The 21,975-nt window shown below is 40.6% G+C and overlaps 1 protein-coding gene across 1 annotated transcript in view; it reads left to right on the top strand.

Annotated features, from left to right (window-relative positions):
• USH2A (usherin) overlaps positions 1–21,975 on the top strand; it is a 548,586-nt gene that overhangs the window by 75,017 nt on the left and 451,594 nt on the right. Inside the window, exons 11-12 of the mRNA XM_034764482.1 lie at positions 14,728–14,923; positions 18,394–19,035. Coding sequence (XP_034620373.1) covers positions 14,728–14,923; positions 18,394–19,035 — 838 coding nt within the window. The remainder of the gene's footprint in view (positions 1–14,727; positions 14,924–18,393; positions 19,036–21,975) is intronic.

Below are 21,975 nucleotides of genomic sequence, written 5' to 3'. Positions count from 1 at the left end.
ATAGAATCATAGAATATCAGGGTTGGAAGGGACCTCAGGAGGTCATCTAGTCCAACCCCCTGCTCAAAGCAGGACCAATTCCCAACTAAATCATCCCAGCCAGGGCTTTGTCAAGCCTGACCTTAAAAACCTCTAAGGAAGGAGATTCCACCAGCTCCCTAGGTAACCCATTCCAGTGCTTCACCACCCTCCTAGTGAAAAAGGTTTTCCTAATATCCAACCTAAACCTCCCCCACTGCAACTTGAGACTATTACTCCTTGTTCTGTCATCTGCTACCACTGAGAACAGTCTAGATCCTTCCTCTTTGGAACCCCCTTTCAGTGAGTTGAAAGCAGCTATCAAATCCCCCCTCATTCTTCTCTTCTGCAGACTAAATAATCCCAGTTCCCTCAACCTCTCCTTCCAGCCCCCTACTCATTTTTGTTGCCCTCCGCTGGACTCTTTCCAATTTTTTCCACACTATTCTTGTAGGAATTCCTCGGTATATTTCAACATATGTTATTATTTCTCTTCCATTGAGGGTTAACAACTTTTTCCAAAAATTCTTATTAAAATAATCCATTGTAACATTTATCCTATAATTTGTTTTACTTTTGTTTATTTTACTTAGATTGTAAGATATTTGTGGTAGTGTTTTCTTTGTAGCCTTGATCCTACGAATGACCCCAAGGGTATGGACCACCATGTGACTTCATCTGCCTGTGCAGAGCTCATTGCAGGGCTTATGCCTATGTTTGTAAAGCAATGTGTAAAGTTAGAGCCCTATATTTTAATAATGATAATACCCAATAGCCACAAGCAGAAACACACTCTCTGATATCCATCTTCTGAGGATGATGCTTCTTAACTACAGTGCAGAAATGAAAATCCTTTAAAACTCTAGAAACAACATTAGGACCTCACACTGTTGTAAGGCACAAAAGGAAGGAGGAAATAAAAGAGAAATTAGACCCTAGTTTTAACATTCGCTGTTGCTGATGATTAGTTACACTAGTCTAACAGTAACTTGGGGTAATAATTAAAGGTGGTAAAATAAATTTAAAAATTGTTAACTGATGCATCATCATCATTGGCGACCCCTTGAGGTCGAGGATGATCTCTTTCACAGGTTTTATTTTTCAGGGGTCCTTTGGAGACTGAGGAGTCCAATTCTTGAGCCACAGGCTCGTTGGCAGACATTGCAGGTGGTGTTGGAAGACAGGGTTGGGCCACGATTGCTGTGTAACAGTTGTCTTCCTTTTTTTTTTTTCCTGGTGTTTTTCTGTGACTAGGGCAAGGCGATTTTCCTCAAAAGTGGATGCTCCCTCTCTGACAGGTCTTTGCCAGTTATCCTTATCCTGGGCTGCTGTCTCCCAGTGTGTGATGTCAGTGCCGCATCTCTTGATATTTATCTTGAGGGTGTCTTTAAAGTGTTTCTTTTGGCCTCCCCATTTCCTTTTGTGAGGTGAGCCTACAGCAGTTGTTTTGGTAAGCGTACATCAGGTATGCGCACACAGTGCCTGCTCCACCTCAGCTGGTGTTGGATAATTAGGGCCTCAACACTGAAGATATTGGCCTCTGTGAGTACACTGACATTAGTGCGGTGACCCTCCCACTTTATGCTGAGGATCTTCCAAAGAAGGTGCTGGTGCTGGTTTTTCAGGAGTTTTCTGTAGGTCACCCAAATCTCACAGCTGTAGAGGAGAGCTGGGATTACAACTGCTTTATTACTAAAAGTCCAGTATGTGTTCTGATGATGTGATTGTTGAACACCTGGTGAGAGAGTCTGCCAAAGGCAAGGCTGGTGCAGCGGATTCTTTGTTGATTCTTGACATCTATGTCTGCCCTCTGTGGGAGATGGCTGCCAAGATAGGCAAAGTATTCTACATTTTCCAGTTATTCTTTGTCAATGTAGAACTTCCTTGCTGGGTCTGATGATTAACCGGGGACTTTGAAGATCCTCCCTTGAGTGTGCACAATCATCTGTGTACAGGAGTTCGGTTATTGTTGCTGGTATTACTTTAGTTCTGGCACGGAGACGAGAAAGGTTGAAGAGGTTGCCGTCTGATATTGGATGCCAGTGCCCTGCAGTAGACGGTCTTGGGTTAATGTTTTCATAGCTGCTAAGAAAATGGAGAAAAGGGTGGGTGCCAGTACACAACCTTATTTTACGCCAGTTTGGATGACAAAGGACTCAGAGGTAGAGCCACTGCACAGGATGGAGGCAGTCATCTGGTCGTGGAGGAGTCTTACAATGGTGATAAATGGGCTTGGGCAGCCAAACTTTGACAGAGCCTCACGGTTAACAGAATCAAAAGCTTTAGTCAGATCTATAAAGGCCATATACAGCTCCTGCTGGTGTTCTTGACGTTTTTCCTAGATCTGCCTGGCTGCGAAAATTATGTCTGAGGTGCCTCGTGATGGTCTGAAGCCACGCTGGGACTCTGGTAGTACTTCCTCTGCAAGAGGGAGCAGACAATTCAGTGAGATTCTAGTAAGAATCTTCCCAGCGATGGGGAGGGAGGAGGGCAATGCCTTGATAGTGCCACAGTCGGCCCTGTCTCCCCTTTTGAAAATAGAATACAGTAATGAAAGAGGCTGAGGCATGAGCTTGAAGCTGTGATTATAAAAAAACAAGAAAAAAAACAAGAAAAAAGGGAAAATGGGGGAGACTGAGCTGCTCAAAAAGGCATCAGTAGACTGCTGCAATAGAAGCAGGGCAGAGAGAAATGATTAAGAGGCATTAAAAATAGATTAATAAGGCTGTAGACTAAGGGCTGAAATGAATTACATGAAATAGAAAGGCATCACTGAAGGAAGTGTTTCCAGGTCTGACCCGTGGAAGATGGAATCATAAGGAATAAGGACCCTACTCGTGAAAATTAATTGTCACATCACAATGATAATTTTCAAGGAAATACACTAAAAACGATCTAGAATACACTTTCACTGCATAATTTACCATTTCCTGCAATTCATCAATGCTTTTTTCTTCTGCACAGAACTAGTTATCTGTCATCAAGCTCTAAAGAGCTGAGGAATTCCAAAAGGGAACATTTGAATTACCCCAAAGCATATTTACTCATCATGTACAAAAATATGCATAGATAAAATTAGCAGGAGGGGCAAAAGAGTAATCAATACACTACTGCTACCCCCCAAACTTCATTGAAATGAACATGGAAACAGTATTTCTGTTCTGCTTATCTATTTCACTCTGCTCTTGATGGGAAATGTGAATTTATGCATTGTATTTTTACTTGAATGGATTCTAGATGCTTTCATGGCAGTAGGTAGTGCACACTCACACCCCACACTTGTCCTGAAAGGGGTAATGAAGACAAAGTGGGGCTAATTAACCCAATAGGACACAGCAGAGAAGAATCAGGTGGCTAAGCAATCCCCTGACTGAGGTAGCCCAACTGAGAAGGAACAGCTGTGCTGGACTTACAAAGGCAGGAAATTGGGAGCAGAAGGGAGCTGCTGGGAAAGTCTGCAGTCATTCCCTGGGAGAATAGAGGTGTGTTTGGTCTGACAAACCCAGAGAGTGGGGAATCAAGGAAGGTAGGAAAGGGCTCAGGGAAAGGCAGTAAGGTCTAGAAGGCAACAGACCTTGGCTGCTGACTAGAGGGTCCCTGAGCTGGAACCCGGAGCAGAAGATGGGCCCAGGTTCCCCTGCCAGCCACTGAAGGAGTGGCACCTATGGCAGCGAATGGGAAGATTGCCTAGGACTGCTGAAGGAAGACTGTGTTACCCTGGAAGGGGAAAATGTGTATTGTGATCTGGCTGGGAGGCTGAGTCACGAAGAGGCAGCATCAGCTTGTGGAGAGATGGCGTGCAACTGCAGGAAGGGTGGTCGACCTGGTGAGCTATTCCCCAGAACAACCAGGAGGAGGTGCTACCCTAGCGGTGAGTGGAGCACCCTGTCACAGTACCTTTATTTACATTTTAAGGTACAGATAAAACATAAAAGCTGTATTTTGGCTTTGCAAACCACAGCTGTGCTGGTGGAAATTTGGAGGCGCAGCATACCCAGTGGCAGTGGCTGAGACACTTTGCTGTGGAGAGAATGTTTCAAGGGAGACAGATGCATGCAGGAGCCATTAGCTACACCCTTTTAAGGTATCTACCTGTGCCCACTCTTGACCAGCAATCAGTCTAGAAGAGATGTGGAGAAATCCACAACCCATTTAGAGTATCAGGTGCCACTAGTAATGCTGTAACTTCTCCCTTGCATTCAGAAAGCCCGAAGTGCATTCTTTTGGGTGTCATGTGAAGAGGGAGAATGAAGAAAGAAGTGGCTTCCATCTTCACTCTCCCAGCCTGCATGCACATGTGAGAGCTTCCAGGGTAAATCCCTACTATAGTATTTCCTATAACATCTGGAGTTGGAGATTCATCTCTTCTGGCCCTCTCTCTGTCCCTCCCTTACCCCATAGACATTTCCCTGGCTTGTTTTCATCTAACCCACTTTACAATCTGCTTACCTGTTCCAGCACATGCAGCAGTTTGCAATCCTTTTCCTGTTCCCATTGAAGTACAAGTATTGTACATCTCTTCTAGCCTTCCATATGTAACGGAATGGGAGAATTTTCCCTCTCACATTTATCTTCAATGATACTTGCTTCCAGGAAAATTTGGAAGTGCTGCAACAACCTCTACCCAGTCTCTGTTAATTTCCCTTCTCAACTAAGGGAGTCAGGTGACTTTTTTTTCTCCATTTTTGCTTATTTGTGACACCATGTAATAAGTGTGTCACATGCACTAGCCGCGATAAGAGACTGCTTTTTATTACACATGCCAGGGCCAGGGTTACAAAAGCTTATATTCCTATCACATTGTAAGGGTCAGTATCCAGTCCAGTGGATATTACAAGGTAACACTGGCAGAGTGATGTGGGAAAATTTCACTCCTTTTGCAAAGCTGTACCCGGAGGCCTGATCCTGCACCATGAAGTCAACGGGGAGAGGAGAGGGTGTTGCCTAGGCATGTTAATCTGGCTTCTTGCATGAGCATTAATTTCAGGTCAGAACAACTTTTGGATAGGACCCTCAAGCAAAAATTTGAAGTTTGGTCTCCTTTCCACCATCATATTTTTTATCCCTCCTCCTTGTCCCTGTGTCCCTTCTATTCTATTATCATTGCCTCCAAGGTGCAGGCCTAAATTCTCAGTCACACTTGGGCTTATTTATGCAGCCAGTGAAGCGTAAGGGCCATTACTGTTACTAAGGCTTCAGGTCACCATTTCCATTTTTTCTCTGCCCCATCAACAGGTCACTAAATACACTTGCATGCACGTACCCCAGTACTCTGTCAGACCTTTAGACACACACCACAATAACTTTGAGAGTTGCTGGTGCTCAGGACATTTGAGATTAAGGCCACTTATTTAAGTGCCTAACTGTAGACTTAAAAGCTTAACTTTAGGCACCCATTTTTGGAAACCTTGTTTACATGTATTTAATGACATCTTTTTCTTTAGTTTAAATTTAATCTCATTTAAATAAAATGTATGTCAGCTCCTAAGTGCCTAAACCACTTTTGAAAATGAGGTGCCATGACAGATACCCTTTGGCAAAGGGTCCCCTCTTCTTTACAAACAACTCTTGTCTCAGACCTGACAAACTCATTAGATCAAACGTGTCTTTCCGGGTCTGTATCCATTAGGAGTATCATGTAAGATATCTACAGAAAGCTCATAACATATCAAGATATATAATCATTGTGAGATGTATGTACAGTAATATTTAAGGACCAATGTAACTATATTGAAAGTATGCGTTATGGACTTGAGTACATTTTGGGCACCGGGAGATAATATATTTCGGTAATGGCCCATTCAAGCAGGGGAGAGTTGTCACCCCAGCCTGGTTAGCCAGTGGTGTAATGCAAAGCTCGATTGTCTAGTCTTGTTCCATCCCAATACTTTCAATGGAAAACCATCCAAGGGAACAGCAAACAATTGAAAACACTTGGAGGGAAAAAGGGGACATTACAGCAGACAGGAGATCACCCTCTCTGTGAATAAAAGATTGATTCAGTATATGGGAGGGTGGAGGGAAGACCCTTTGGATTCTCTCACTGAGGAGACTTCTTGGGAAGTGGGGATATTATGAAAAACTGGACTCCTGGTTCCCATGAAGCCTGCCAGCTCTGCAACAGACTGAATGCTGGGCGGAAAACCTGCTTTAATAGTTAGGAAAGGTAACTATGAATGTGTAGAGCCAGCTTTTGTGGGTTTATGATTTTTTTTTTTTTTGGCATTGTAATCATTTATTTCCACCACTCTCTCTTGTTTTTAGTTAACTTTCCTTTGTTAAGTAAACCTGCTTTTTATTTCTTATAAGTGCTCACAAGTGCGGTGTGGTTTACAGGAGCAGTGGTTTAAGGTGAAACTGGTAAATTAGAGGTACACTGCACCCTTGGGGGCAGAGGATTTGGGATTTCTCTAAGTAACCAGTGTCAGGAGCTGGATATCACAGGGGAATGCTTCAAAGCGGAGTTCCCCAGGGGTTGGTCCTGGGACCGGTTTTGTTCAACATCTTTATCAATGATCTGGATGATGGGATTAATTGCACCCTCAGCAAGTTCACAGATGACACTAAGCTGGGAGGAGAGGTAAATACGCTGGAGGGTAGGGATAGGGTCCAAAGTGACCTAGTCAAATTGGAGGATTGGGCCAAAAGAAATCTGATGAGGTTCAACAAGGACAAGTGCAGAGTCCTGCACTTAGGAAGGAAGAATCCCGTGCACTGCTACAGGCTGGGGACCAATTGGCTAAGCAGCAGTTCTGCAGAAAAGGACCTGGGGATTACAGTGGATGAGAAGCACTCATGAGTCAGCAGTGCGGATATGAGTCAGTTACCAAGAAAGCCAACGGCATATTGGGCTGTATTAGTAGGAGCATTACCAGCAGATCGAGGGAAGTGATTATTCCCCTCTATTTGGCACTGGTGAGGCCACATCTGGAGTATTGTGGCCAGTTTTGGTCCCCCCCACTACAGAAGGAGATAGACAAATTGGAGAGAGTTCAGCGGAGGGCAACAAAAATGATTAGGGGGCTGGGGCACATGACTTCTGAGGAGAGGCTGAGGGAACTGGAGTTATTTATTCTGCAGAAGAGAAGAGTGAGGGGGGATTTGATAGCAGCCTTCAACTACCCGAAGGGGGGTACCCAAAGAGGATGAAGCTAGGCTGTTTTGAGTGGTGGCAGATGACAGAACAAGAAGCAATGGACTCAAGTTGCAGTGGGGAAGGTCTACGTTGGATATTAGGAAACACTATTTCACTAGGAGGGTGGTAAGGCACTGGAATGGGTTACTTAGGGAGGTGGTGGACTCTCCATTCTTAGAGGTTTTTAAGGCCCGGCTTGACAAAGCCTTGGCTGGGATGATTTAGTTGGTATTGGTCCTGCTTTGAGCAGGGGATTGGACTAGATGACCTCCTGAGGTCCCTTCCAACCCTAATATTCTATGATTCAAAGGGACGTGGGGACTGTGGTTCACCTATTGTTAACCTGCAAGACAAAGATAGGGCTGGCACAGCCCGGAGAAGAGTGCTTGAGTGACTGAAATGCTGGAGGTGTTAGGGAGCTGATGGCCAGCTAGGCACAGGCAAGACCCCCTCACACTGGAGGCAGGGGGTAACAAAGTGACTCTCAGTCCTGAGTGCCCCAAGAACTGTCCCAGGCACTTTGGAAATTTTTATTGTAAATGATCTAAAAGATCTTTTCCGTCTTTAATTTTTATGATTCAGTGACTGTTTTGTCATAGTTTAAAACAATTAATGCTTGCATATTTTTTTAATTGAGCTAAAAAGAACAAATACAAGAATAGCACCATGTATAATATTGCCATTCAGTAAGCATTTGTAAAAATGGTATAATATAGTATATTGAAATATTCCACAAGCACCTTTCACAAATTATGGCTCATAATTTCAGGGTGAAATATATCCAAGCAGCAAGAAAAATATTTCAAAAATTTACTACTTTGAGGACTCGTGATGGCTATTAATTCCCTTTAAAAGACATTCAAGTATGCAATGCTAAGAACTGTATATGGGGATTTCTTTACTGTATTGCTGTCTTGAGCATTCAAAGGATCAAGGGTAAATGTATTTCAGTTCTACTATATAGCAGACTTTAGAACTTTACCTTGCTGTATGTTCCTTAGAGATTGTTCAGGATAAATTTTGGAGCACTTCTTCTGAACTATATACATTATTTAAAAGCACCATGAAAATCTAACTGATGGATAAGCCGTAGGGATTATTTAAAAATATATATGTATATAAATATTTTTTGTCATAAACCAGTGTGACTTTTTCTTTTTCTTTAACATATTCAGGATATCTGACTAGTTTGATAAATAGCACCAATTGAACAATTGAAACTAAAAGATGCATTATGATGTACATTATTCACCTCATATTTTTCCATCCATGACGTTCATGAATGGCAGAATCTCCCAAAATTCTGTGTTGTCATGGAAAAACTATCTTACAAAGGCAGCTTATTTAGGTATCCTCACTGTTTAGTTGTATCAGGTCCTAGGTGACCGAAGAGAACTTGTAAAGGAGTGATGTACAGGATGAAATAAAGAGGAAAAAGAAATGATGCAGAAATTAACCAATGCACAACCAAGACCAACTAAGGGAGAACATGTATCAAAACCATTAAAATTGCATAATATTTGATGCATTATTGAACATCGTGGGTTTTTAATTACACAAGGATCAAGCATTTTGATCTGACAAATCAAATGTTGAGGGAGTAAACAATATAAGATGGGAGGTTGATCTCTGCTAAGAGATGTTAGAGGCTGAGGAGATAACAGAAATTACTGGATACATCTTATATGAACTCTGGTTTAAAATGCACATGCATAGCAAGATTATTTTGAAAACTGGTATTCTCCAGTGGGTGGGGTATACTGGGGGAGAAGAGGACGAGAACATCCATTGAGATGAATGGGTCAGTTCACACCTCTGAGCTATTTTGTCTGTCAGTCTATATTCATTTCCTTGGCATGTTCCTGATTCATCTGAGAACATCTTATTGAAAGAATGAGCCATTTCACACCTCTGCACTCCTCCTAGGCTGGAGAAGGTTGTGCAGAGACCCTTCCCCCTACATTAACCCTGAAGTACGGTCTGGGACACCTCCCCCCTTAATTCCCCCTTGCTGCCTTCAGCTGGTAGATATATGCCTCACAGCCTATCAGTTACCACTTGCCTTCCTCCCTATAGCCCTACCGGAGGCATGGAGAGGCCAGAAGAAGGGCAGAGCTCCTAACTGAGTGGCAGAGTTGTTTCCAAGGAACCTTTGGTGCCGCCTAATCACATCCCCTCACTACTAACATTCCTCAAAAACAAAGGAAATTCACTTCTGAGAAACGTTAACTCTGAGTTAAAGTTGACCAGCAGTGCCTCTCATCCTTCCAAAATATCAAACAGACCTATGCTTAAACCTCTGAAAACCAGGGAATAGAGTTAAGGCAAAACAAACTTGAATCTCTGAAAGCCAGGAAATATTGGGTACACACCAGCCCTCTACTTAACTCTACCTTCTTTGAGCAAAGCCCCCATATGACAGTAACACATTACCCATGGAGATGCTACAGAACACTCAAGTAGCAGACCACATTAAACATGGTACGACAAAATCCAACACCATTTTGCTTACAAAATTTGAGTTTAGATCAGGCATAGTGAATAGGCACAACCTACATCTGGCTTACACTCAAACACCAAACCTACTCCACACAAACCACCCTAGGCTTCCAAAATATTATCACCCATTCACTGTTGTTCTGTGGATTTCTTCTGAGACATTGCCTTCACTTACTACTCACTTAGCGAAGGAGACCAGTGTCATACATGCCACTAGACTGCTGACCATCCCCAATGGCAAAAAGAAACCTGATGCTCACATTTTTAGTTTTTTCTCATGCTTACCCTTACTGAACTATTTCCAGAGGCTCTTCCCAGCTCCAGAGCGGCTGAGTTAAGGTTGTTTTGCAGGGCTGGTATAAACCTTAACTCTGTATTTACTGGTTTTCAGAGGCTTAAGTATAGATGCATTTGATGTTCTGGAAAGATAAGAGGCACTGTCAGGACATGGGTGTTCAGGCTTAATGGTCAGAGCCATGGGGGTGGCCAGGCCTGGGGTTTAAAGCAGAGCTTTAGAGTCAAGAATCAGGACCACAGGACACTTGGGGTTGTAACTGAGATTAGAGCCAAAGGCAGAGAGAGGGATCAGAAACCGAATGCCAAAGGCAATGAGCTAGCAAAAGATTTGGTCAGGAAGTGGAGCCAGGGGTCACAACCAGGGGTGTCATGGATGGGTAAGGGCAGGAGCAGGATGGGCAGGTAGGCACAGGCTGGATGGAAGTAAGAGCAGGTGCAGGAAACAGGATTAAGCAGCTGCGGCATGGAACATGTTGAGCAGCCAGTGAGTGCTGGGTACCGTTGGGTCAAGCAGTAATTTAGCTCCACCAGTCAGGAAGTGCAGTCCATCCGACAGCCCCCGTCAGGGTCAGCTATGCTCGATATGTTGCTAGGAGACTGACACTGCTGGTCAGTCTTAACTCTGTGTTAACACAATTTTTGGGTAATGAATTATGCATTCAAGACAAATAGGGGCTAAAACAGATCTTTCATTGCTTTTTGAGGTGGTGGGGAGCAGAAAAGTATATTGTCATCTGATCTTTTCTTGGTAAGACTCAATCAGAACACTTAAAGATGTTTTAGAAATACATGGAAATTTGCAATAGTGCCTTCTCAATCAAACTGGAGGCTTGTCTTATCTACAAACATGTCTTCTCTCTTCTCCTGTTTCAAAACCTTACAAATCAGGGTGGGAGACAGTATGTCAGTGGGTGACAATAGAGACCTTCTGCAGGGACATACACATACTTCTGACCCCATAATACCCAACCTGATGAGGTTTCCTCTACTGTTAAATATGTTCATTCAAAATCCCAGTTTCTATTACCTCTTGTTTAGTTACTGAGATAGATTATTACTGTTTTAACTGGTTTCCTAGCTTTAATCTCCTGTATTGATTACAAAGTGGATAACTTTGAAAGGTAGTGCCACAGTTGGAGGAAGAGATCTTTATAATGTGGTCTCTAGTGGATCGTATTGACTGGTCTAGAGATGGCTGAACATTAGGTGTAATTTAAGTTAATATTCCCTTTCTTGGAGAGCCTGTATTTACTGTTTTGGACTCTCTCTCCTTGCTAAAGGTGAGTTCTTGAGTGTACGTTTTCTGCCCTGAAATTTGAGAGCACTGCGTCATCTCTTGGCACTTCGTACTACCTGGCACATCAATGACACTTAAATCTTGTCGGTGGTACTGGTGCTCCTTTCCATTCCTGCCACTCACCGCCCTGGACATTTCACTAGTCTGCATGAGACTCCTCTGTAATTGATACAACTTGAGGAGGTTTTGCTGTACATTTATTTCATGCAGTATCCTTGATTTCTAATCATGTTGTGTTTTTTTTCCCCTGTAAAATTTGGTAATCCACAATAGGTGTCTCTGTCATCAATACAAAGAGGTTCTACTGTATAATATAATGCAAGATTTTCTTTTGGAATGTGCTTGGATATAACCTTCAGGCACAATTTTTGCATCCAATATTTACTATCAGGCCTAGAGATGCTGTATTTTCTCTCACTCAGGTTAATGATCCTTAGATCTACACTGTACATATTGGAGCATCCAAATAAATAGAAAGTATATTTTATATGGAATATTTTTGTAGCTTTGACCCAGCCACCTCAACCCTTTGCTCTGGTTTGGCCTCGGTTTTGGGGTAAAAAACCAGAAAGACCTTGGTCAAAGAAGTTTTGAATTCCATGGGAGATAATTTCAGTGGAGAGCATTACAAGAGGAATGTTAATGTTTTAGAACATTTTGTTTCTCCAGTTTGAGCCAAATCCTGCTTTCTTCACTCACATGAGTATTCACATAGACGTAAATACAACTGCATGTGTGGGTGAAGCAAATAGCTTTGGCCCTATGCAGTTAGTTAATCCTTCCTGAATGTCCAGGCAATGGTGAATCAATTCTACAATGTTGGCAAATTATGGAAACAGTCTGATTCTTCTCTTATGGTGTAAATCTGGAGTAACTCTATTGTAATCAATTTTTAACAAGGGGGCAGTTAGTTCCATAGTATCCAGAAATTATCCCATCCCACTCACACGGGGTATTTAGCTTTATTTTGAGTTAAGTCCTGCAATCTTTATTCCATTCTCATTTAGCCCGTACTCCCGTTGTAGTAAATAGAAGCATTGTCTGAACAAAAATGACAAGGTTTCACCTTTAGAAATTATACACTATTTTGTAATAGCTGCAGATCAGATGGTACTATCTGTTTTTAAGCAGAAATTCCCATTTGTAGAATAGGGTCTTGTATTTGTCACAGGGTAGCTGGTTCCTGTGCACAGACTAAGTCTGGCTCCCCTGGACTGGAGCAGATGAGTCCAATCCAGCCAATTCAAGAGGGCTGGGCTACACCTGAGCCTACAAACGGCTGTTAGTGGGCAGTTGGGGGATGGACTGAGACAGGTAGTGCCATGGGGAGGGAAAGCCACAACAGAGTCCTGGAACAGTCAAAGAACTATGATATGATTGGAATAACAGCGACTCGGGGGGGAAAGTCACATGTCTGGAGCACTGTCATGGATGGGTATAAACTGTTCAGGAGGGAGAGAAAAGGTGAAGGAGTTGCACTGTATGTAAGAGAGCAGCATGATTGCTCAGAGCTCCACTATGAAACTGGAGAAAAGCCTGTTGAGAGTCTCTGGGTTAAGTTTAGAGGCGAGAGCAACAAGGGTGATGTCATGGTGGGCATCTGCTACAGACCACCAGACCAGGAGGAAGAGGTAGATAAGGCTTTCTTTGGACAACTAACAGAAGTTTCCAGATCATAGGCCCTGGTTCTCATAGGGGACTTTAATCACCCTGACATCTGTTGGGAGAGCAATACAGCAGTACACAGACAATCCAGGAAGTTTTTGGAGAGTGTTGGGGACAACTTCCTGGTGTAAATGCTGGAGAAACCAACTAGAGGCCATGCTCCTCTTGACCTGCTGCTTACAAACAGGGAAGAATTGGTAGGAGAAGTAGAAGTGGGTGACAAGCTCTGCAGCAGTGACCATGAGATGGTCGAGTTCAGGATCCTGACAAAGGAAGAAAGGAGAGCAGCAGAATATGAACCCTGGACTTCAGAAAAGCAGACTTTGACTCCCTCAGGGAACTGATGGGCAGGATCCCCTGGGAAGCTAATATGAGGGGGAAAGGAGTCCAGGAGAGCTGGCTGTATTTTAAAGAAGCCTTATTGAGGGCTCAGGAACAAACCATCCCGATGTCCAGGAAGAATAGCCAATATGGCAGGCGACCGCATGGCTTAACAGAGAAATCTTCTGAGAGCTTAAACACAAAAAGGAAGCTTACAATAAATGGAAACTTGGACAGATGATTAGGGAAGAGTATAAAAATATTGCTCTAGCATGTAGGGGTGTAATCAGGAAGGCCAAAGCACAATTGGAGTTGCAGCTAGCAAAGGATGTGAAGGGTAACCAGAAGGGTTTCTACAGGTATGTTAGCAACAAGAAAGTGGTCAGGGAAAGTGTGGGACCCTTACTGAATGGGGAAGGCAGCCTAGTGACAGATGATGTGGAAAAAGCTGAAGTACTCAGAGAAATTGGAGAGAGTCCAGCAGAGAGCAACGGAAATGATTAGGGGGCTGGGGCACATGACTTACGAGGAGAGACTCAGGGAATTGGGCTTATTTAATCAGCAGAAGAGAAGATTGAGGGGGGATTTGATAGCAGCCTTCAATTACCTGAAGGGGGGTTCAAAGAGGATAGAGCTAGGCTGTTCTCAGTGTGGCAGATGACAGAAAGCAATGGTCTCAAGTTGCAGTGGGGGAGGTCTAGGTTGGATATTAGGAAAAACTATTTCACTAGGAGGGTGGTGAAGCACTGGAATGGGTTATCTAGGGAGGTGGTGGAATCTCCATACTTAGAGGTTTTTAAGGCCCGGCTTGACAAAGCCCTGGCTGGGATTATTTAGTTGGGGTTGATCCTGCTTTGAGCAGGGGGTTGGACTAGATGACCTCCTGAGGTCTCTTCCAACCCTAATCTTCTATGATTCTATGAAAGGAGCTGGCTCCTATGGTAGGTCCATGGAGGAAGGGGCAGGGGCTCAGGGAAGTAGCCATGGAGCTGGTGCTCCAGAAAGGGAGCAGAGCTGACAGAAATTGGGAAGCTGCCAGGGGCAGGAGTGCCAGAGACCCCTGGGAGGAGTGGCCCTGAAGTTTGAGGCTAAGGAAGTTAAGACTGTTTTTCTGTTTGTTTGCTAACCTCCTTGCAAAGAATAGGCATGACAGAGGATGCTTTGGAGCTGGGGAAAAGCGTGGCCTGGTGACACTTCTCCTTCATGGTTTTCAATATTTAGATTATGAATACATCTGTGTTTAACTTTTAATTTTTTGCATCCTACAAAAAGTTCTTTGATTTAATTTAATGTAATTATTATATTTATGCTTGTTTAATATTTTAGTTTTTCTTCTCAGTAAGTAAAATAATACATGTATTTCACAGACCTATTTTTTCCTTTTCCATTTAAAGTTTTCTCTCTCTCCCCCATACCCTCCCCCATACCCTGCTAATGAGTGTATCATCTAAAAATAGATACGTTCATCATTCAATAATATTTTGTATCTTTCTAGATTGGAGGCCAATGTAATTGTAAGAGACATGTGTCTGGCAGACAGTGCAATCAGTGCCAGGAAGGATTCTACAATCTACAACAGTCAGACCCTGATGGCTGCAGTCCCTGTAACTGTAATACCTCTGGGACAGTCAATGGAGATATTACCTGTCACCAAAATTCAGGCCAGTGCAAGTGCAAAGCAAATGTTATTGGTATGTGTAATGTAAGAGTTTTCAGCCATACTTCTTATCTGCTAGAAATAAAACATTTGATTTCTAAACTGAAAAATACAGTAAATTTCTTTTGCTGAAGGCAGATTAAAAAAACGGAATGAAATTAACGGTCTAAAAATTATTAATTTAATAATTCTATCAAACTATAGTTTGAAGCTTAGTTTAATCAACCCTTTAGAAGTCTCTTTATTCTATAGCTGCATTGGCTCACATAGCTCCATACTAATAACTCACAGAAATAATATTAATTTGCTTACCGCATAGATGTTTCTTTTAGGAAATTAGCACTTTTTCAAAATGTTTTATACTTAATGAGTTCTAAGCAAATCGTTTCCATGCTAGTTTTCTTAATAGACCAAAATAAATGGATTTTTTCCCCCTCAAAATATTCTGTGCTACAGGGTCCTTTGTGATAAATCTTTCCATTTTTTTCTATTGTATTTCTTTGAACTGTTCCTATGAAATGCAAAATAAGTCAACATTATTCCACAGATCATGAACATTGCTAGGGTTAGTTATCAAGGGCCACATAATTTTAATTTTGTAATTCAATGCCAAGCTGATTATAATAAACTGCTACCTCCTGTGTTATTTATCATTTTTTTTACAAGACGTGCTTTTTTGTTTGTTACTCCCACAGGTATTTTTCAGAAATTAGATTTGATTATAGCAATTTATTACTTCCAGCATATTTGAGGGGAGCCACAGCCACATAAGGACAAAATTTATCAAGTGCCCAAAATACACAGTGTACATAATACACTTTGAAATATTGATGTATGGGAATATTATGCAAGGAGAATTTCCTGATAAAGTGAGCCCTGCATGGTAACTGTACGTGTCTCAGGCCATACATACGGCTCAAAAAAAACCTATACCAATTTATCATTCAAACTATTGGTAATCTGTATTTTCTGAACCAACTGTGATCATATGTTGATACTAAAAATACCTTTCAAAGTTCAGATCTTAGGTAATTCATATTTACTAAATTGTGAACAACTCCTTCTTCCAGACTTCTAAATTTCTGTTAGTGTCCACCCATATCTTTGTAAGAGAGAAATATGATAGCTGTGAGGTTAAAGTGAATGCCCGAAAAAGCTGAATTGTGAATTTTTATTAAGTTATTATTCTTTGTTCTTGTGGCTGGAATTTCTAAAACAAGCCAATAAATAAATAAATACATGAAAATGCTCCTCTAAAAGGATCTAATCCTGGGTAATTCTGAGCTTCCTTCATATGGAGTGCTGAGTGCCTTTAACTCCTGTTGTCTACAGTGGGGATTAAAGGCATGGTCAACATCCCTCAGGAGGTGTTCAGGATCCTCGCAGGATCAAACAATCCTGATTTTTTCAGTGTAAACAGTTAATGCATCTTAAAATTGAATTTCCTGAATTAAATAAAATAGGAGTTTTCTAACAATTCTGTATTATATTTTTTTCATATACATTTCGGATCTGATTTTGGATTCTTTGTATATTCGCAAGCTTGCTTTGACGTCAGTGTGAAATGGCGTGTGTAAGGATTGCAGGATCTGACCCTTGCTTACTTAAATTATTTCAAACCTTTTACACTAATCTATGAAAATATTTGGGATGATTTTTCTCTTCACTTAAAAAACAATCTATGGGGGGGTGGAGGAGAGGAAGATACATAAAGCCCAATCCTGTAAACATGTATGTACATGCTTATCTTTAAGCACCGTTGTCTCGTTGACTTCAGTGAGATTACTTGTGCTTAAAGTTAAGCACGTCAGTAGGATTGTTTACACAGCTAACTGTAAATACTCTGCTTTCCCTTGTTACCATGTGTAAATAAGTGTTATTTACCAGTCCCTGTGCGGTGAACTTTTATAAAGAAAAGCTACCTCTTTAAAATGTAGGTTGAATTATTTTTTTTAAACTTGGTTTACAAGTAACCTCAGTCTATTGTCATTTTGTCTAAAGAAATGTGATAACAGAAAATGTAACTGTGTACTGCAATGTTATGGAATGGGAACTGTTAGAGTTAACACAACTGTTAAATCTTACTAATGATTCTATCACCAGTAAAATACATTAGCACCAATAATTTTATTAAAGTAGGTCATTCATCTAGAATAAAAAGGTAGAAGAATGTGAATTAAATGCCAAGCGTGCTAACTCCCCTGTACTTGTTAACATTGAATGTGATGCCCTGTAGGCCTTCCTCAGTATCGTTAGGAATAGATTACCTGTCAGGAATATGTATGGCATATTCAAATAAGCACTGCGCATATTTTTAAAACTGATATGATATGAATCCATGTAGACCAATTTTAATAGTTCAAAATGAGTCATAATTCTTGTTAACAATACAGTTATTTTTAAAATTTGCAGCAATAGTGGGCCTTTTTTATTTTCCTTATTGAAATTAAATGATATGCCTTAGGTGAGCCATTCATCACTGTTAAAGGAACTTGCCTTCTGTTGGAGTTCTCGAGTTTTTATCCATGTATATAATGCATTTCCTACCATTTCAAGAGATGCTTTTCTGCATATGAGTTTCTAAATGTATTATATTTATGCATTTTTTTTAAAAGAATGGAAATATTTTGTTCGTACCTGAGTTGTTGTTTTTTTTTTTTTACTGGATTCCACAATTAAACCATGGTATCATAGTGAAAGATTTTCCCACTGAAAAATAACACACATACACATGTGAGTTAGCATTTCTCAAATAATAATTTACTTTGCTTTCTTGTGAGGTAAATGTTATAAACTAAAATTCAGCTGCAACCTCCGAGGCAGGGATAAAGCAATGAATTTGAAAACAAAACTAACAGAGCTACAGGATGAAGTATGAAAAAAAAAATTTCTAATGTATTGTAAGTATTAACTGAATCATACATTTAGACAAAAGCATTATTTCATCTTGGATTATGGAAAACATTTTCTGTATCCCATAAAGACTCCTAATAAACTCTGGTATATAAGTGTAATCAATATTAAAATTGAATTATGATGAGTAAAACTCATAGAAATTAGTCTAATTTGCAGTGTTTATGTATATGTCATCAAAATGAGTTGACAGCCCTCAGCACAACTTCTGCCCATCCGTTTTGTATCCTCTCTTGTGGTTAAGAAGATAGGCCATGTAACAAGTGGTCACCTACATCACATTTAGTTTTTGCCAGAGATTTTTAAATGTGCTTGAGATGAAAATAAATCTATCTAAAAAGCTGTTAATGAAAACCAAAAAACCCCTACTATTTCTTAAATATAAACATACAAAAAATAGCTGTTACATTAGCTCCTGCTGTTTTCTGTAGTTTTGTGCAGCCACCTCATTGCTGTTGCTATTAAAAATTGTGCTGGGAAAGAACTTTTAAAAAAAAATCTAAAATATATAGTTTGTATTGAATTTCTGTTGATTGAATTGAATGTCCCCCCCTCCTTCCTCCTTTTATTAATAACTTTTTCTCTCTTCAGGCCTCAAGTGTGATCGTTGTAATTTTGGATTTAAAATCAGCAGAAATTTTAATGAACATGGATGTGGGCCTTGTCTGTGCAATATCTATGGCTCACTGAACCAATTCTGCAACCCTTTTACTGGGCAGTGCAATTGTAAAGAAGACACCAAAGGGCTTCAGTGTGACTCCTGCATGGACAACTTCTTTGGGCTGGATGCTACTGGCTGTAAGACTTGTGACTGTAATGTCGCAGGATCACTTTCAGGAATGGTTTGCAACTCTACCACAGGGCAATGTGTATGTAAACCTAATACTGGAGGAAGACAATGCAGTGAATGCTTAGATGGGTATTACAAAGTACAACAAAATAATTCCTTAGCCTGTCTGCCATGTAATTGTGATAATGCTGGTACAGTAAATGGCTCTCTGTTGTGTGACAAATCAACAGGACAGTGTCCTTGCAAAGCCGGTGTAACTGGGCTTCAGTGCAATCAGTGTGTGCCTCATATGTATAATCTTACCATTAGCAACCTTCTCGGCTGCCAGATTTGTGACTGTGACTCCTTGGGGACATTAGCAGGAACAGTTTGCGACCAGATTAGTGGACAATGTGTGTGCCTGCCTAATCGTCAAGGAAGAAGGTGTAATCAGTGTGAATCAGGTAAGGAAATAGGAAGAAAATTGCTTGTTACACTCTGCAGTATTCCAAAATCAGAAATGTCTTTTCCATTATTATACTGATCTTTTTTGATAGGGCTTTAGTCCTGATTCATCTCCAATTTATACAAGTTTGTTTTCCATACTTGTACATCTCCATAGACGTAAATAAAGTTACTCCTGCTTTGACTGGTGATTTGTTATAGGAATTGCAGCAAATGGGGGTCTTGAGGAAGTAATTGAAAGATAGTTTCCTCAAAGATCAGTTCAGGAAGGGTCTTCCATGCATGAGTGGTTAGTATGGGGGAGGTTGTGGAGACATCTGTGGGAACAGCTTAGGAAGGCTGGCAAAACAAATTGTCCTATAAGTGCATGTGATTGCACCATCATGTTGGGGATATGCAGGTTCCACAAGGGCTAAGCAAGGATTGGCCTTATAAGCAGCTGAAAATGCAATTGGTATGTCACAGAACATTGAAACAATTAAGGAATTTCATTCCACATTACTGTAAATGGAGTTTATATCTGAGTTCATGATAGTGGGTAGCATTATAATTATCTTTTTATTAATTTTTAGAAAACAGGTGAATATAATGAAACCCCATGTATTATTAACCTAATCTGTGTTAAAGAGAGAGATTTAGTTCAAGTTAAATTTATAAGCAGTTTGTTAAAGTAGCACTGCACATTAGAAGGTACATTAGAGCCTCATTGGTTTTAATATGCCATTCAGTAACTTGAACATAGGTTAAAAATGCAGCTTAACCTCCATTAGTATTTTTTTACATTAATTTAAATTATTTTAGGTACGTATACTAATAAATATAGCAGTATTGTGGGGTTTTTTCATTCCTTCCCCAGTTCTATCTGACCTACCGACACTCTACAGCAGGCACTTAATCAGAGAGCAGGCTGGGGCTAGGTGGAGGAGTGATGTCAAGGCTTCCTGAGCCAGTGACCCACCCTTGTCCTTGAAAAGTGAAGGCAAGGGTTTATATAGCTCTATAATGGTTTAAAAATGTCTAATTGATAGTATGAACAGAATAGCATGTGGAATAACCTACATGGCACACAAGGGAATATTTTCACATACTTGTTTGTGTTTAAAAAAATCTTGGTATGAGAGAGTAATTTGTCTTGTTTTACTAAGAAGTATATACAAATGTGTAAGTGATTAGCATTGAATTTACTGCTTTATAGATTAGTTTGATTTCTTAACATTGTAAGGGCCCCATCTTGTACTCCTTGTATTAAATAGGAGTTTTGTGTTGATTTCAGTGGTTTGGACCCTAATAATATCACCTAGCCTAGGTCTTGTATTGTTCTTTTCATCAGTAGATCTCAAAGCACTTTACAAAGCAAGCCAATATCATATCCCCATTTTACAGATGGGGAAACTGAGTCACAGAGCGGTGAAGTAACTTACCTCAGGTCACCCAGCAGACCAGTGGTAGACCTGGGAATAGAACCCAGATGAACCAGAGTCCCAGACCAATGCACTGTTTCCTGGACCACATGATAGATGCTGATATCAGCATACATTCAAAGGAGGGAGGAGAAATTATGACGATGTACAATAGTAACCCGAAAAAGATCTTTGAGGTGTCAGGATTAGATTATCACTGTTGAAATAATGAGGGGATTTTTAAGGTGGGGAGTAATGTGGAGAGGGTAAGAAGACAGGAAGGAATACATACCAGTGAATGAATCACTTTGGATGATTGAACTTAATCTTGCAGTTTCTAGATCAGCTATTTAAAAAAAACCCTGAGAAACCCAAATCTGCTAAAACAACATACTAGCCCTGTATTTAATAAGTATAACACAGTGAGTTATAATAAGAATACCCAGCTCTAAAGAGTATGCATTCTTTAAAATATTATTTGTTTACAAACTGATCTGATGATAATAGTGGTCTTAAATTATGGAACTATGGAGCAATTTAATCAGTTTCAAATAACCAAACCGTGTCCTTTGGCTCTGCCTTAGGCCAAAGACAACAAAATGTACTGCAAGCATATCTGTAGCCATCACAGACTAATTAAAAGCATGTAATTAATTAGGTAAAAATGGCAACCATAAAAATATATTAAGGGTAGTTTAGATTGATGGGACAATGCACCTATTTTAACTCAGTTTCCTGAATAAATTTACTCTGTGATTTATAGCATAAACTCAAGTAGTTTAAGTGTTCTCATTTCCCAGTGTATTTCCTTAAAATAAATTCAAGTAAGAGACTTAAAATTAGCCACAAAAAGATAGATATTTGCACTCTAACTTTCAAAAAATCTTTCACTTTGATGTGATTCAAAATGTCAACACATCCTCATGCCTTCTTGTCCTGTTTTCCCTCCCCATGGAGAAAAGAGATTAATTATCTATGTTTCATGGAGGAAGGGGAGAACTGGGGAAACCTCAGGTCTCCTGGTTTGTTGTTGATTTATAAATCATCGTTTTCTTGCATAGATTTTTATTTTTGAATAAAAAAATATTGAAATTAAATATAACTTGAGGGAGGCACTGTTCACTCAGTTATTTTAATTAGTGATGTATTGAAGGCAGGAACAACCCTTTTTAAAAGAAGAAAACCCCTTTTTACTTCACACGTGAACTTAATGCCTATGAGAGGCAGTGGATTTACAGCTCTGAAGAATTAAAGCCTCTAGCCACAAAACAGGTAAGTAATATATGCCCTGGTCCTGCCTTCACCCACTGTCAGCACATTTCCCTGCCACCCTGACCTGGATGGGCAACCTCTCCACAACCATTCAGGCCTTAGCACCTGTGCTGAGCAGAGTCCTTGCAACAGGAAGGCATTTAGGATTTTCTCGCTAACCAGAGACCACAACTTTCCATGCAGCCCCTCAGGGCAGGTCTACACCACCACTTATGTCGATATAATTTATGTTACTCGGGGGTGTGAAAAAACCACCCCCCTGAGCGA

This window comes from Trachemys scripta, chromosome 3, assembly GCF_013100865.1.
Source record: "Trachemys scripta elegans isolate TJP31775 chromosome 3, CAS_Tse_1.0, whole genome shotgun sequence".
In the NCBI taxonomy this organism is placed as follows: Eukaryota; Metazoa; Chordata; order Testudines; family Emydidae; genus Trachemys; species Trachemys scripta.
This window is presented reverse-complemented; position numbering and strand designations above follow the sequence as displayed.